Source organism: Necator americanus, chromosome I (genome assembly GCF_031761385.1).
Source record: "Necator americanus strain Aroian chromosome I, whole genome shotgun sequence".
In the NCBI taxonomy this organism is placed as follows: domain Eukaryota; kingdom Metazoa; phylum Nematoda; class Chromadorea; order Rhabditida; family Ancylostomatidae; genus Necator; species Necator americanus.
In genome coordinates this window covers 22289092-22305642 of record NC_087371.1, presented here as the reverse complement: position 1 = coordinate 22305642, position 16551 = coordinate 22289092, and the positions used below count along the sequence as shown (strand labels likewise).

Sequence of the window (16551 nt, the reverse complement as noted above, 5' to 3'; positions counted from 1 at the left end):
AACCCGAAAAAACGCTTATTGGTGGGCAGATAAATGAAAGAGCAAAGAACAAATTTGCAAATGGCTTGAATGTGAATTTTTCGAAACCGAACTGTTTGCTTAACACCTTAAGATGGAAAGACCAAAATGACGAAAAGGACGAGAATTTCTAAAAATAACCTATTGAATTTATGAGATCTACAGAAATGAGAGGTGAAAGTCTAGAGAAACAAGACCTGGATGTACCAGTAGCGACTGTGGATCGCTTTGAAATACATCGTTCAGCACTGCCACGAAGTCGGACGAGTTAGGGCCTGCTAGGAATTGCACGGTGCCGGTGGAGCTCTCGATCTACGCAGCACACCCTCCTGATCCTCTGTTTCTCACTCTTTAAAGAAAGAGAGGTATGCGTCGACCTTCCTTGGGGTGTGTTCGATTTTAAACACATTTGTAGAGGTTAGTAGAGGCCTATGTGCCTATGGAAGGGCTTGTGGATAACAACAAGTGTCTCAAGTGACCATGCATAACCTTCCGAACCAGTTTGGCTCCTCCTTGCGGACCCTACCAGGAGAGATGAGTGACTTGGCTGACCTTAAGAGGTGTCGAACCATCTACCGTGGGGATATTACCGGTGCTCTGCAATCATTCCTTCAGAGAACGCCAAAAATTCCTAAGAAGATGACCAGTGTCCGTGAAATTCCTTAGCACCAATGTCGTACTCTCAGCGAAAGCAAGTGTAGTAAACACTCCTTTTTTCCTGGAGAAGTCGTGGACGTTACTGTTAACTCCTAGAGGGGTTACCGAGAGATCTCCAGTGAAAGTCATGGATACCAGGTGTTGCTCGCTAACCGATCCCACAGCCGTGATTTCTGGCCCTAAGTATGCAACCTAGGTACTGTAAGGGAATTGTAGTTTCTGCTAGTGAATTTGATCATGGGCTGTTAGACTACGCAAGTATGCGATTCAATGAATTTTTTTATTGCGCTACGAATAGCCAGCGTAGACAAATAACCACTGGATCACCTGGACATTTAGAATAGTGGTAAAGCAGGAACTAAAACAGACTTGATTTATAAAAAAACATAGGAAGGAAAATCACAGGGAGAAGAGAAGAACACGGATACCAGTAGCGGACATTTTTTTTGGTCAATTAGATTCCGTTACTGAAGGTGCGGAATGAGTGCAATTGGAATGAATGCTTTTCCTCATTCAGGTACTCATCGTTCAAAAATTTGAAAAAAGCAACGATAAGCGGCGGTGATCATCTGAAGACAAACACTCGTTTTCACAGAATCTGCAAAATCTGTGCGCAGTATCGTATGAGGTAGGTGAGGGCAGAAAGAATCGTGGTATAGAAGGTACAGTAAACAAAAATTGCTGCGAGTGAGTGCGGGTGCTGGGCGCGACTTTCATTCCGCTGATCCTAGCCGGCAAGGACGGGGTGGACAAGTTGGTGCAGGCAGAACCATTGTCAAACTGCACTGAACTGCAAAACGACTGACACATGAGTCGGATAATCACGTGATTCAACTAGAAATGGGTTTGAAAGGACAAAAGTAAAATTCTAAACGATACTGGACAACATTCGCTCATTAGGTAGTCGTGGTGAAATTTCGATGGCACCGCCGCGGAAACTGAAACCGATTCAGAGTATGGGCATTGTGGCATGACTAAGTTCCCAACATGCTCGTGACTCATTAATGACTCGTGCCCTTTTAAGCGATAGACGAAAGCGGCATGAATGGTCGAAACCGACGAAGAAAAAAAGAAAGAATTCTTAACGTCTACTCATAGAAGCTGGAACGACAAAAATTGAAAATTCAACCATAAAGAGGAATGTCCATCGATCAGAGGGAAAGGTTTTTTGTATTTATTTCTTCCTCCCCTTTCCTCTCTCTTGTTCGACTTACACCAGTAATGCTGTCGTTTAATTAACTGAGCAATTGCACCAGTCCTAATTAGTTCTTATTCTTAGCACTAAAATTTGCATTTCCGCATTTTTTCTGTTAACTCAATAAGACCAGACTCAGAGAAAGGAACATTACTACAGAGCAAAGTGGACGTTGTTCGATTAGAGGATTCGTGTAGATCCACACGCGATATTCATTTTTTTCAGACACGGATGAGGGCGAGCTGGCTGAAGTGTTAGCCCAAAATAAATGAAGACTACATCCATCAGTGTTGGTTGGTCTCCAAGGAAAAATGGTACAAACTTATAGAAAGGCATGCATGAGGACCAAACAATGTCCTAGATATTTTGAAGAATTAATTTAAGGATATAAAACCAAAAAAAAGTAGAAAGGACACAGTCTTAAGTTCGCATATCAGATGAGCGAATGTGAAAATACTACTTAGCCAAGAAATAATTGCAATTATCGCGAGCTTCAATTTTGCAAAACACGCAAAAATTGCTCTAATAATACACAGACATGCATTTGAAAAATTTTTCTGGCAGGACTTTCAGAGAAAAAATGTGGGAGATGAAATAGACGTGGTAGCAATTGTTGCTTGTCTTGATTTTTAAAAATAATGATGGATAATAGTGTAAAAGTTTCTCTACTAGAACAACAATAGATGTACTCTACGTTAATTTTTCCAACAAAAAAAACGATACCAAGTGCGGTAGAAGTGAGAGGCCGTTGAAAAACCAGTTCGCGATTACCCACGTGATTCCCGAATCGCTCCTACCAACGCCCATTGTGACGGGCGATGCCAAACATTGAAAGAACCACAAACGAACACCCTGTTCCCTGAATTGAGCGCGCCATTTGGGGGGTGTTGGAGGGCACGGAAACCGCTAGAAAACAATGAGAAACACCGCAACAAGCGTCGGATGTTCAAACGTCCGGTCGGAATGTGGTTAGTTTCGTTGTGCGATGTTTGAGGTTGAGCAACAGCCGTTCGTTGGAAGACATCAAAGTGAAAATCCGCTTTGCAGCCTTATGCCATCACGAAGGATTCTCTACCCCCTAACAACACTTCCTCCACCAATTATTCTCATATTGTTCATGATCGTTCAGCAAAATGCTAAAAGATAAAATCTTTTGCATTAATTTATTCTTTTGCTTGTTCGGATGCACGAAAAAGTGCACTACAAGTATGCGGAAGCAGGAAAATGCACGACCGACTACAATTTCCCTTAGGCTCTATACAGCAAAGATCTTTCTACACGTATTTCTGGATTGTCTGAGATGTAAAACTCTTTTGGAAAAGACTAGCTGCCCCGAAAATGAGTGCCGTGATCAAGCCTCTTCATCTATACACTCTTCTCAAAAAAATTTAGCAGTTATTATCAGAAATTTAATCTTTTTTGCAAACTGATCTTGACCAAGATTGGTAGGAGTTCCCGATCAGTAACGAAACTAAAAAATCACATCGCAGAAATTCTGGGACGAAGATAGTTGTTCTATGATCGCGCAAATGCTTGACATTTAGGAAGGAGGTAGCGGGCGATATGTGGCGAATTTTTCTGGAAGCTTCTGTTAAGAGATGCACATCGAAAAATATCCTAGACACAACATTTCAATAGAGATGGTGATGTGATAAGCGTCCAAACAACACTTCTTCGAGAAAATCTTTAAACCACGGATAAATCGAAAATTTTCGTTCTCGTCTCGTACACACGTTCAAGAAGAGATCAAATATTATCAGTTTATCCGTTTTTAAGCTTGTTGTGCATGCATTTTGAAAAAAAATTACGTCATGGCTTTTTAATGATTAATGATTTTTGAAGAGGAAAGCAAGCAGGAAAGCTCACTGTGAAAAAAATAGCAGTGCCAATTAGGCCACAGTGAAAGTCCCAAAACAGACTTTTTCGTTGTGGAAAATACAGGTTTTAAATTAACGTAGACGGAGACCGTGAATGAGTAGCGATCGATCAGCACATCCATACAAAAATGGAGTGTAGTGTCGGCTGAGGTTTCTTTTCGCCTACTGTGAGACTGTACTCCAAACATCGTCAGCTCAACTGTTTCGTGACTGTAGAGCCAGGTTTATAAGTGTAAGATGCTTATTTAAACGCGATAGTGGTCGCATAGTTCTAAATCAGGGTATTCTTACTCTCAATAAATCCTGTACTGACAGACATCTTCAGTAATTTGCAGTCAGTAAGTGTTTAATTCCTACTGAAGAGGATATGGCCATGTAGTCGTACTCCGTGTGAAGCACTGCCTCGCAGTTTCTATTTATGTCACGCACCAAACCTTAGGAAAAATAAAAGGCGGAGATAAAGTCATCCGGAAGCTTTAGTGACTACGCATAAACACTAAAACAATGGTAAGTGGAACCTTATGGAAGGCATATTCGGAAATGTAGGCCCAGTCAACGGTCTCTGCTGCGAAAAGATATAAATGCAAGCTGAACAGAGAGGTTAGGAACGGATGAATTTACCAGGGTAAAAAACCTCAAAAACTCCCATGCACGCATTTATGCGCTCTGCAAGGTCTAGAAGTCAGCGAGGTAGTTGGCGCATTATTGGAATCATTACTAATGAACTAAAACGAAAAATAGATCAAAGTAGAATGGCACAACACTTAGATACAGTCAAAATTATTTGAAATAGTATTTTTACTACGGAAAAATTCTGAGTAGAAAAGTAACGCAAATAATTGAGCTCCATATATCAAAAATTAGGTCCAAGTAGTGAAATAAGCATGTTAGAGGACTTTCTTCCTCTGGGTTTCTTCAACCTTTACGAACAAGGGCGTTCACAGCTCCATCCATCAATTTGATTCAGGAGTTATCAAAGAATGAAGTCACCAAGGTTCTTCAAATGAACAATATACACAAGAAAAGCACTTGAACACTCGAATTTACTGAACTCGGTGGGCTCGGTCGAGCTTCAAATAAATCGATTTTCGAGTCATTCAAATGTCCGCAACTCGAAATTGGACAAGAACTGAGGCGCTTAAAATTCACATAGTTCGACTTCTGTCCAGCAATAATATTACGTTTACATGTCGGCAATTCTAAAAAGCTGTTTGTTTGTTTGTTTGTTTGTTTTATGTATTAAACATATTCACATATTTCCGTCCATTCGGATATTTCTTTATTCAAGTCATGATATGGAAATGGACGGAAATATGTGAATATGTTTAATACATATACGGAGCCATAGATGACTTGAATAAAGAAATATCTGAGTAAATGGACGTATTACGTCTATTTACTCAGATATTTCTTTATTCAAGTCATCTATGGCTTTAGTTCAATTAAAAGCTGTAAACGAATGAGAATATTCAAAAAGAAAGCAACAGCAGGAGGCATAAGTACGTCTGAACAGGTCCACTAAATTCTTTAATTTGCATCTGTTATTAAAAAAAAACATTAGTAGGTCAACATCAATCGAAGGAACTGGATCAGAACATCCTCGTCCTTATCCAACTTTCCCTCCTACCTCCCTTCCTTCCACTCGCATCCAAAAGTTTGACTAAAACGCGCCGCACAAACCACTTTCAGGTTTCATCCGTTCAGACCAATTTATATTTGTTGCATAGATTTCCATACGTTGCACTGTGCTGTGACGTATTTATACTCGGATGACGAGTCGCGTTTGTGATGTAAGGATGGGCGGAACAGCAAGAATCGCCATTTACAATGTACGACGTTGCGCTTAACCCAAGTAACCGGATGGAACTGTTACGACACATCGCAGACCACTTGCTGCTTATGCGACGAAGTCAGATCCCCGATGATCCGCACATGTGAGTCGTTACTTCCATGTAGAAATAACCTTTGACGAAATATACACACAGCTTTGCTTAACTTAGTTGAAATGAAACGATATGACTCTACGATTTTTTCCATCTCTTCCAGAAATTCTTTTTAACGTATTCAGAGTTTCCGTCGACTTGTTTTAGTTCGTTGAGGTGTTGATTAGTATAGAATTCAATGCTCGAGAGAAGGGAAGGGCTCGTATGATTCCAGCTGTTTTTCGTTCATTTATTGGTACGCAGCTTACGACACATGACGCATTAACGCATGTAGACGCACGCAGCAAGTACGACTAGCCGTAGCTCTGCTAATAACGTAATTATTCCGCTAATTTCACATCTGACCTTTTGTTGCGCTATGTTTTCCAGGCCTCCCTTGTTGGATTGACTCTTCCGGAGAGTTGTGCATTCAGACAGGCTGAAAATCGAACAGCATATTTTTATTCCTACTCAGTTTTTTTGAAGTTATGGTTCATTAGTTGACATATAAGCTCATTCATCGAAAAAAAAATCCGGCCGAGAACTATTACTCGACTAGAGTTGCAGAAATAGGAAAATACGAACGGAAATAGGAGATTCGGACAAGCGGGAAAAACGATGCCGCAAAAACCCTCCAAACAACCTATTGCGGAGGTTGCGAAAAGACATAACGAGGTTGAAATGAGAGATATCCAGTTACTAGCACGTCAGCAAAAGCTACAAACGTGCGAAACAGCGCCGTCCGGCTGAAATTGAGTTGACTGTGATATTTTTGAAATCCGATAACACGCGACTAAAAAAATGCTTCTCATTTTAAAATGATTAATCAATCCCAGAAAAGGAAGATAAAAACCGGGAAGGGAAAACTGGTGAACGCGTGTTAATCGCTAGCTGATGGCATATTTAGCTACAAATTCAATGATTGAAATTTGAGAGTATCAAATACGTGTGCAAGAACTGCGACAGCATGCACGGATCTATTAACCACGGCCTTCGTTAGATTTCCAAGTTTCTGGAAAAAAATCTCTAAAACTTAAATAAGCGAAATAATCACATGTAATTGCGCCCAGTTAAGAATTTCATAGCAATGAGTAGTGCGAAAGAAATAAAAGCAGATCCGTGTTCATATTCAGCCTCCAAAACATTTTTTTTATGGATTCTGGGAGAATGGATTAACCTGTGTTAAAAAGGACGCAAATAATTAAGAGGAAGACGTGAAATAAAAATTATGCAGAATGCGAGAGATTTTCCTCTCAAATTTCTCTCTAATTTAGTGTTTGTGTTCAATTATCAGAGAGGAAGTACATAGCTGCGAATGTCTCGGATGGCGGTGGCGGTGCAGAGGTGATGGTTTCCCTCGTCGAGGTAGGGGAGGAACGTCCGCTCGACCACTTGCTCGTGCAAAACCAGCGATTTTGCTTGACGAATCAGCACTTGACAGCCATTGCTGTCAGAAGAATCACACATTCTGCGATTTGAAGGAGATCTCGTAGGTTCCGTCTTAAACTATCCTACCAAATATTCTTACATATTCGGGATACCGAGAAATAATGCAATTTCTAATTTGAGCCAATTTCAAGTTTTTGTTGAAATCAAAAACCATGCTTATTTTATAGATCCACAATGAAAATTTGCACACAACATGGCAGATAGACAATCTGAATAGTCGCAATCGCATCGATATCGCAAAGACTGAGAATGCGAATACATTTAGAAGAAATATTCTGTTTTAATACGGTCAGAAACGACATTACTTCTCGGTAACTCAAATACATCAACGGACTTAGGAAAATAGTTAAATCACGAATATGAAGCTTACTTCGTCATTATATGGATGACAAATAATTCATAAGAGGATTTTAAGGATTTTGTGGGAATAGTTCACCATTTCAATGGAGTTCACTAGCCTAAGCATTATTCTCAGAAGAGTCGGTTACGGTAGCTGCTACAATAAAAGATATAATCACATCCTCAAGGATTATCATTCACCTAATGACGAGTCCTGGCTGTCTGCTGTTTTAAGCCCCAATGGGACACGGGGACTTCAATGAGTAGATTTTGAAATGACCTAAAGCGAATTCTAACAGCTACATTTTAGACATCAATGAACAATTTGTGATTGTCGCTGAAAAGACAGATGAACAAACAAATCCTCGCGACATTCGTGGATTCTCTACAGCGTGACAAGGATCTTTTTCCACTATTATAGGGCAAGTTTTAAAAAAGACAACAACGTCGTATAGGAAATGAATGCATTGCCCTTTTCGAGCACAGGGAGAAAAAACGCGGCAGGATGTTCTGGATTCGGAGTGAAGGACCTTGCAAGGAGTGTGTTGTTTTTAGCGGAAGAGTAGACTAATTTGTAGCTAATTAAGCAATTAAGAGAAAAAATAAATTAGTAGAAAAAAAACAAATTGTTAAGCAGTTCACTAGTTTAATTTTAAGAGTTTCTTAAGGAAAAATTCTTAAGGATGGAAAAAAAGTTAAAAAGGAACCTATAATTGAGCAATGGATGTGTACGGAAAGTTCATGGACGGAATGACAGCGGGGTGAAAGGAACTCTCAGAGATAAGAAGACAAATGATAAGAACAGGTGAATGTCGACATTTTGTGGGTTCAAAAAAGTTGTAGAGAAGTATTTTCCTTATTCCGATAAGACATGCTTCAAGAATCGATCAAATCAGAGGGATGTTGCCGCGAAGTTCATTGACTCAGCTGCCATTTCATGCAGGTTTCCGAGGAGTCGTGGAAAAACAAAACATGACGAGAGTGTTTTGCCAACAACTGTTGCGAATGCTGCGGCCGTGTCGAGGAACGAAACTTCGTCCGTGATCGAATGCACGGACAAGGATGCCAAGAAACAGGGTGGCAGGCGAGAAGAAAACGAAAACTTTCGAGTAATTCCGAAGTAAAATCTGTATAAGTAAGGATAGAGGATAAGAATTGAAAAGAATTGATAGTTCCGCCTTTTCCTGTACGACTCATCTCTTTGTCGGCCTTTTAAGAAGCTCCTCAAACGTGATAGTGGAGCCAACCTAAGAGTTAATGTTATTAAGAACAAAATTACAAATATGTTCCCCATACAATACGGGACTGCGAAATTCTCTAAATCAGACATAAATAACTCTCGTGTATGTGATTTCCGAACGTACTTTGGAACAGTAGAAGGTCTCATTTCTATTCCGGAAATGGGTGAAATTATAGCGTCGCCGGCACGTTCATCGCACAGTCGATCACAGAACGCAAACTTCTAATCAGAACCATAAAATATGTCAGAGTAAATGGACACAATGGAAGTAATTGGATGAAGCAGCCATGGCTACTGAAGAAATGTCGACAGAACCTTAGAGAGATTCATCCATTAGAATTGGCGTAAAAGTTAAGAAATTCCATTCAACTGGTCAGGTTAACCTAGATAATCAAAGCTCAAGACAGCAAGCATTTCAGAAGTTCCTGGCGTTATAAGGAGACAATTTCGAATTCAGACTTTTGCGCAGCCTTAGATAGGTATGTTGAGAGGGAAATTCGGCAATCTCGGATAAGAACATCGTGGGAAATTTTCCAGTGTTTTTTAGGAGCGATAGAAGACAGAGAAGTCAATAAATTTCTTCCTATTATTCCACATGACTAATTGATTTAGCTCTGTCTCAAACGTCTTTGCCGAATGTAGGTGATCTAAACGAGCTAAAATCGAGCAACTTCGGGAAATTACGGAGATTTTACTTGTTGAAAGTAAATCTAAAGTTTGGCTTCGAAAGAAAAAGTCCTTACATTAGCCGGATTTTTCAATTATAAAGAAAATTTAGGATTAATTTACATGAGCAGACCGCAAATGCTATCAGGAGTGAGAGGAGGGCAGCGGAAAGAGCATGGAAGCATTCGATACAGATATACTGGAGTATTTTCTTCTCTAAAAGTCCAAAACTTCACTATGGAGTAGGGGATTCATTGATAATGATAACAAATCCCTTTAAATCAAAACAACAAACAGGATTTTTTTGTCCGAGCTGGTTTTAGGAAGCGAATATGGAAGCGAATATAGCGAAATTATGTGTTTGGCAAAGCTGCGACTGGCATATTGAGACGGATCGAGCTGACATCATAGTTGGATGGTTGCGGTGGCAGAGTAAACAACGAAGAAGATGAAGCGAAAATGAGGAGTGGCGGGACTCATCGTCGAATGAAACTCTAATTGCCTTTTATATTGCTATTCTGATCATATAAAATCTGAATGATGAATGAATGAATGAATGAATGAATGAATGAATGAATGAATGAATGAACGAATGAATGAATGAATGAATGAATGATGAATGAATGAATGAAGAATGAATGAATGAATGAATGAATGAATGAATGAATGAATGAATGAATGAATGAAGAATGAATGAATGAATGAATGAATGAATGAATGAATGAATGAATGAATGAATGAATGAATGAATGAATGAATGAATGAATGAATGAATGAATGAATGAATGAATGAATGAATGAATGAATGAATGAATGAATGAATGAATGAATGAATGAATGAATGAATGAATGAAATGCTGAGTGAACGAATAATTGCACGAACGAAAGAAGCGAATAATTGCATGAATAGTTGATAAACTATCAAAGAAGTAATAGCTTCATTGATAATGATAACAAATTCCTTCAAATCGAAAGCAAATCGAATTGAACGAATAAATGAATGAATGCGGTTCCTATTAGTGGATCGATCTCTTTAAAAAAAGAACAATGGAATTTCCAAACATCTGTGATTTTCTTTGTGATGAAAAGATATACCTTATCAGAACAAAGTTCAAATTATTTTTTATCTTTAAAAGTCCAAAGAAGAGTGATCGTACTTAAATTGGTGCCAATCCTATCCTGTAAAAATATTAACCCTAGTACGTCTCACAGAAGAAAAAAAATGCAGCTTTCAGAAAAAAGTAAAAATGAAATAGAAATGGGTGACATTTTGAATTAAAGTCAAAGTATATTTTAAGGTCTGCTAAGTGCAAAAGATCATGTCAAAAAGAAAACTCTAGTGATTTCTAGACATTTGCTGCAACAATTATTGAGAATTCAGAAAATTTTTTGTGTACGTTGATTCTCCACCTTTATTCACTGTTTCTCTACTCTTAACATCCAATGCAAAGTTAAGAGAAATGAATCAGTGAACAAATATTTATCAAAGTTTGTTTCGATGACAAAAGATTGCCATTAGTTTAAGGTTTAACTAGATTCTGGTCTCCGAGGTTTCGCGTCGTTACAAAGGTATAGTAGGATCCAGAAACAGATTCATTGATGGCTGGAAAATAAATTGAATCTGTTAAAAAACGTCATTAATCATGCAGTTTGAAAAGAATCTGTAGCAATTTTCTAGGAAATTTTCAAAAATGCCAAAAGTAGTCTCGTCCTGCTTTTTTTCTATTCTCTTAGCCTTTACCTAAATAAACTCGTTTCCATTCTCACTCCACATTTTTCTTGAATTTTTGTTTTCATTTTTTCAGTTGTGCAAGTAACATTAGGACTGTTGGTTTTGGCTCCCAGCCAGATTCAGGAGAACCTCCACGCAATCCACCCACATCCCGTATGCAGGAATCAACAGACTTATGTTCTACCGCAATATAGTGTAGTAAATTTTTATATCTTCAAAAGTATTGGCACTAAATGTGTACGGAACGATTCAGCTTGACAAAATAGTTAGTGTTCTCAAAAAAAAAACAGCCGTTAGCCACATTCAGGACAGCTTGCGGGAATTCGCGAGCAACTTCGAGCAGTCAGTCACACGGCCAACTGATGGCAAACGCACACTGATCATGTTACACCGTCATTTTGCTTGAGACATAACGAATAGCACGAGCAATAAGCATGAGAAAAGACAGCTGAGGTGTTGAGGGAAAAACAGGGATCCCAGGGCACATCCAAGTTGCTCAGGAGCGTTAAAAATGCCAGAATTTAGCACGAAAAAAGATAATTTCGAAGTCCTCAAACAAATCCTGACACCTCTCCTTCTGCATCAGAACATTAGATGCAGTAAAAAGCAAAGAACTCGAAAAAAGGCGAAACAAATCAGTTCGATGCAACGGGTGTTCCCTGAGAGGAGCCTCAGAGCCACTGCGAAAAAAAATTATTTTTGCTTGTCTAGCTGGCAGGTACAGTAGTTTGCTTCATCGAGGAGCTTCATCGAAGAAAAAATCAGGAATATTGGCACAGCATGTGTCTCAATCCAAAGTAAGTACATTGTTGTTGTCCAACAATTGCATCTACCTTGCAAGAAAGAAAATTCATGCAACGTTCCTTCCTCACGCTTTGGCTTCAGAAGTCAAAAACAAAGAAAAAAGCGATCTTTCTGCAGACCTTAAGAATTGATTGTGTGAAAATTATGGATACTCAAGGAATCAAGGAGGAAACAGAACAAATTTCCAAAAAAACCATTGCAAGAGATTTTCATCTAAGGAAGGGGTCTTTAACGGAGAAGCCGCGTTCTTACAACATAATTACTTTCAACGTCAATGTGAGAAAATGAGGAAATAACAAAGATCATGATAAGATTCAACGGTGTCTTCCTACTTGTTTCGAATGCTCTAAAATTAGGAAAATCACACGCGCAAAATTCATGCATTTATGAGGCACATCATGTCCTTAAGCGTAGGCAACTTCTGTAAGCTAAGGGGGAAATTTCGCCTCGAAAGTTATAATGTTCATTTGTTGATTTAACTGGCCAGTAAAACAACACACTTGTTTTGCACAAAAGAAAACGTGGCCATCAATATGCCAAATCCTAAAAGAAACCAAATCTACCCCTCTACCAACCCGAACGCTAATAAACAAGATATTGATGATAATATCATTCGTTCATCCTCTTAATGAATCTTTTCTGCTTTTCTTTTGAAAAATCTTTCATCTCTTAGCCCTTAAAATTCTAAATATGTGTTTCTTAATTTTTAGTGACATTTTAAGCTACCACGGGAATCAGTGAAACTTTTAGGACAGCTCGGTTTCTAGAATACCAAAAAAATACTAGAGAAAAGTGCAAGGAAGGGAAAAGGTAATGTGAGTCAGTAGACAGACCACTCTACATGAACAATGAGTAGAAGGATGAGAAATCTATGGTTTGGCAAAAACTAAACTCATTCAGTGAGCCAGAAATGAACATTGATCGAAGAACCGAACGACAGCGTAGTCCACAGCATAGAGAACAGCATCGAGGAAACATCAGCAGTTGCTAGTTGGAATTGGATGGGATCGAGCGGCACGAAGAAGAGAAGGAACTGGATTTAATATTTCGATCAAGTCGTTGCAACTTCTTCAATAAATGCTTCGTAGCTTTGTTTGCGCGCAACGAAAAATTCCCGTCGAGGTCGATCCCCCGGAACTCTGCACACAGAGCAGCGGACGGCACTTGTCAGTGCAGGTGACAGCACCGAGCGTTGACGTGAGTTCCGTGGTGTTTCTTCAGGAAGGCGCCACCACGCTTGACCAAGAAACGCGATGAATCGACGTGTTCGAGTACATCCGGAAAAATAGGAGAATTTCAGCCGTCAAGGATTGCCTATAGACGTCCTCGTGTGTGAAGTGGGTTGGGAAAACTTCGGTTCTGAGGTGACATCAACAATAATCTTGAGCAAGGCTGAAGAGACCTAGAAGTACCAAAAGTCATTCGGCTATTTCTAGATGTCAATTCTTTATTTTGCTGCTCAAAGTTAACTATTTTTGTATGTACTGCTACGGTATTTCCTCGAGTAAAAACCTTTTTCTGGTGATGGCCCACTTAATCTTGCGACTAAACTCAGATTTCAATTAATTAACTAAATAATTGATTAATTAGTTTTTTTTTCAACTTTAACTACAAATTTTTTCGTTTTCCATATTGCAACAAAAAAAAGACTACTCATTGACAAAACTGTATTCAGGGAAGAGATTCAGGACGGAATTATATTTAAAAAATTCAAAGCACTTTGTATCACATTTGCGTTTAGCAGTTTTTCTTTTAGTTTAGGTTTTCATTTTGAGCTTGTTCTTTTATGCAAAAGAGACGACACACCTCTGCCAGATATGGGAAAAATTGTTAATATCCTGCTATTATCCTTCAGAAAACCCTCAAACCCCATCTCCACAACCTTTCGGATGGACTACCAGCCACTTTAGGCTTCCTTAGGCTTAACTAAGGCTTTTCAATTCCTGTCAATTTTTTTCTCTTTGGAACATTTGTGCGCGGTATTAGAACATTGTGTAATAATATGGGTATTAAAGTATTAAATAAAGTCAATGGCGTATCAGTCCCCTTGGGATGCGCCAAAGCGTTTTACTGGAACTCGTTATCGTTGAGGTTTTGGAACGCGTGTTGGCCTCTGCAATGACTTGCGGGATCAGGTCAGTGTTTTTATTCACAGAGAGGTCTGGTCCCAAATGTCGACCCCAGAAGGAAGAAAGGTTTGGTTTGCACTAGAGCGGTTTCGAACCCTCGACAGTGTGGCTCTAAAATCAACGGACCTCTAATCGACTGCGCCACACCCGCCCCAAAGTATTGCAAATAAATAAATAAACACTATTTTTCACTAGTGACGAGGAACTAGCTTCGTCTAATCGTAAGCGTCACCCAAGGATCAAGGGAACTCTGTGATTTTCCCAACACGGCGTCGTAGAACAAGTAGGAATAAGAAGGGAAGAAGAGGTGGAAGTAGGGAAAGGAGGAAAGAAAAAGGTGGTAAACTCTCTGAAATTGTAATATTTGGCTCATCTTTTTGGTGCACTTCTAAGTTTTCTTCTCTCCCCAAAAGTTTGGTCCGTCGGGGTATCGAACCCGCTATATTCTTCCTCTGTTCTCCGAGGCTCATTTCTGAAGAGGCCTTGTCCCATAATCTCGCTTTATCCGGGCTTCACCTACCTATCATTCAATACTTTCAATCCAGAATTTTAAATTGCAGTAAAATTTGTTTATTGGAATCGTTTATTGAGGACCCTTTCACTAGTCGAGACGTTTCTTAAAAGGAAGTAAGAGAGCAGAAACTGTGTACCCCGCCGTATAGAATATTTCAGATGCGAAGCAAGGCGAGAGGTTGCGCACGAACTTGCAAATTGCCACGCCCACAACGTAAACTTTTTGCTTACACGACAATTAAACTGGATTGCAACACGAAATTAAATGACTAGCACTCAATTTCCTACGTCTACTTTTTTCAACTACATTCGTTCAAAGTAGGAATCATTTACTGTACGAAGAAAAAAAAACGCCATAGAGGATGTAGTATGGCGGTGAAAGAACTCGTGGCACCACGGCCAGCCTCCTTTTTCTTCCTGCTCTTCGATCTTCTATAACTTCATAGAATTTATAATTTCTGCTTTTCTTCGCAGAGAATACTTCAAGTCAACTCTGTGAAGAAAGCAAAACCGTGTTGTTATAAGTGGGAGTGTAAGAAGGTACTTATAAGTCGATTATTCGATAAAGTAAAAAATGAATCTGTTACTGGCCTCATTGTGAGGAAAAAAATTGATTCGTTTTTTTGCATTTGTTTTTTTTTTCACGTCACCTGTCCTCTATTCTAGCGGATAGCACCTCTTATCAGTTGCAAAACAGAAATGGACATAATACGAATGAATGAGAAAGCGTCCTAGTGATGGATTCAAATGATAAATCTCAAATATTGTGCTTAAATACAATCGTTTCGTAGTAAAAAAGCTGAAATGAAGCTAACAAGGTGAACACACACAGCCTCAACCTAACATCTGCTTCTTACCGCACTTATCTTTTATTTGTTACAGTAATTTTATTAAAGGCATCACACCACAAATCTTAGGTGGTGCGGATTTCAGGTGGGTTATGTCTATACGGGGTCGTAGACTATGAAGAGCAGGGCGATTCCGTCTATTTCTTCCTAATTGCCGTAAAAAACGGCCCGAGAGATGCGGCTGGCGACAAGGCTGGCGCGCTCCAATCGAGCTCGTTGTAGAAAATGGCGCAAGACACGGAACACTCCGAGAATAACCCATCTGAAACCCGCACCACCCCAAATTCGTGAGGTAATGCCTTCAAATGACTAGATCATTTATTTATTAGCATTGAGACAGAAAAGATCCATTTTGGTTTTTTTATTAGAAAGAAAAGAATTTCTATGCATGAATTTGAATTAATGTAGATAATAAACTGCACTGCACTTATAGGATAAGTAAAAAATTCATAGGAAAAACGAATAGATGATCCATTATTGATAACTTCAAATAGAGATATGTGATCTGTGGGGAATTTCGGAGAACTACTGAAGGGGTGTTGTTCATCTGCCTGTCACTTTATGGATGATTTATGACATTATTTTCCGTGGATTCTCGAAATTTGCTGGTCGTTGTTTGGGTTTTTCGCGACGTCTCCTTCTGCGACATGTCCGAAGTGGTGGCCGTACTGGGTTATTTTTCCGCGTGTATAGATAGTGATTTTAAGTGCACTCTTAGAAGAAAAGGCGTTATTACAGCAAAATAAACAACAACATGTGCGCCTGTACAACTTTGGTTCGGCTTATTCTTCCATCCTTGAAGGTTTGAACTGAGCGAAGTGTCATCAATCCTTATTTGTTTATTTACTTTTCTCTCTATTTATTTATTCAAGTGCACCCGAAAACACGCGAATAACCAACCAGCACAGTTTGAAAGTGGTAAAAACCCTTTCTTTTTCTCAAAAAAAAACTGATTTGTATGTGCTTAAATTTCGCCTTGAAGTCATTCTTATTTTGAAGATTGTGTAGTTCTTAGAGGGAAGGAGAGAGAGAGCCCAGAGATCGGGAAGAAATAAAATAAGAAATTAAATAAGAAATAAAATAAGAAATTAAATATTGTTGAAAAGTCGGTGAGATCGACGTTCTTTCAACTTTTCCGAAACATTACAGTTTTCATGAATTA

General features: G+C 39.1%; 2 protein-coding genes across 2 annotated transcripts; one reads left to right on the top strand and one right to left on the bottom strand.

Annotated features, from left to right (window-relative positions):
- Positions 1-1388: 1388 nt before the first annotated feature.
- RB195_006508 (uncharacterized protein) lies at positions 1389-8844 on the bottom strand (the record flags this gene model as incomplete). The annotated part of the gene is made up of 4 exons (XM_064179630.1): positions 1389-1465; positions 1555-1613; positions 8651-8704; positions 8822-8844. The coding sequence occupies 4 exons, from the start codon at positions 8842-8844 to the stop codon at positions 1389-1391; spliced, it is 213 nt and encodes a 70-aa protein (XP_064036572.1).
- RB195_006509 (uncharacterized protein) lies at positions 5575-8581 on the top strand (the record flags this gene model as incomplete). The annotated part of the gene is made up of 2 exons (XM_064179631.1): positions 5575-5681; positions 8401-8581. 2 exons carry the CDS (start codon positions 5575-5577, stop codon positions 8579-8581), a joined length of 288 nt encoding a protein of 95 aa, XP_064036573.1.
- Positions 8845-16551: the final 7707 nt, after the last annotated feature.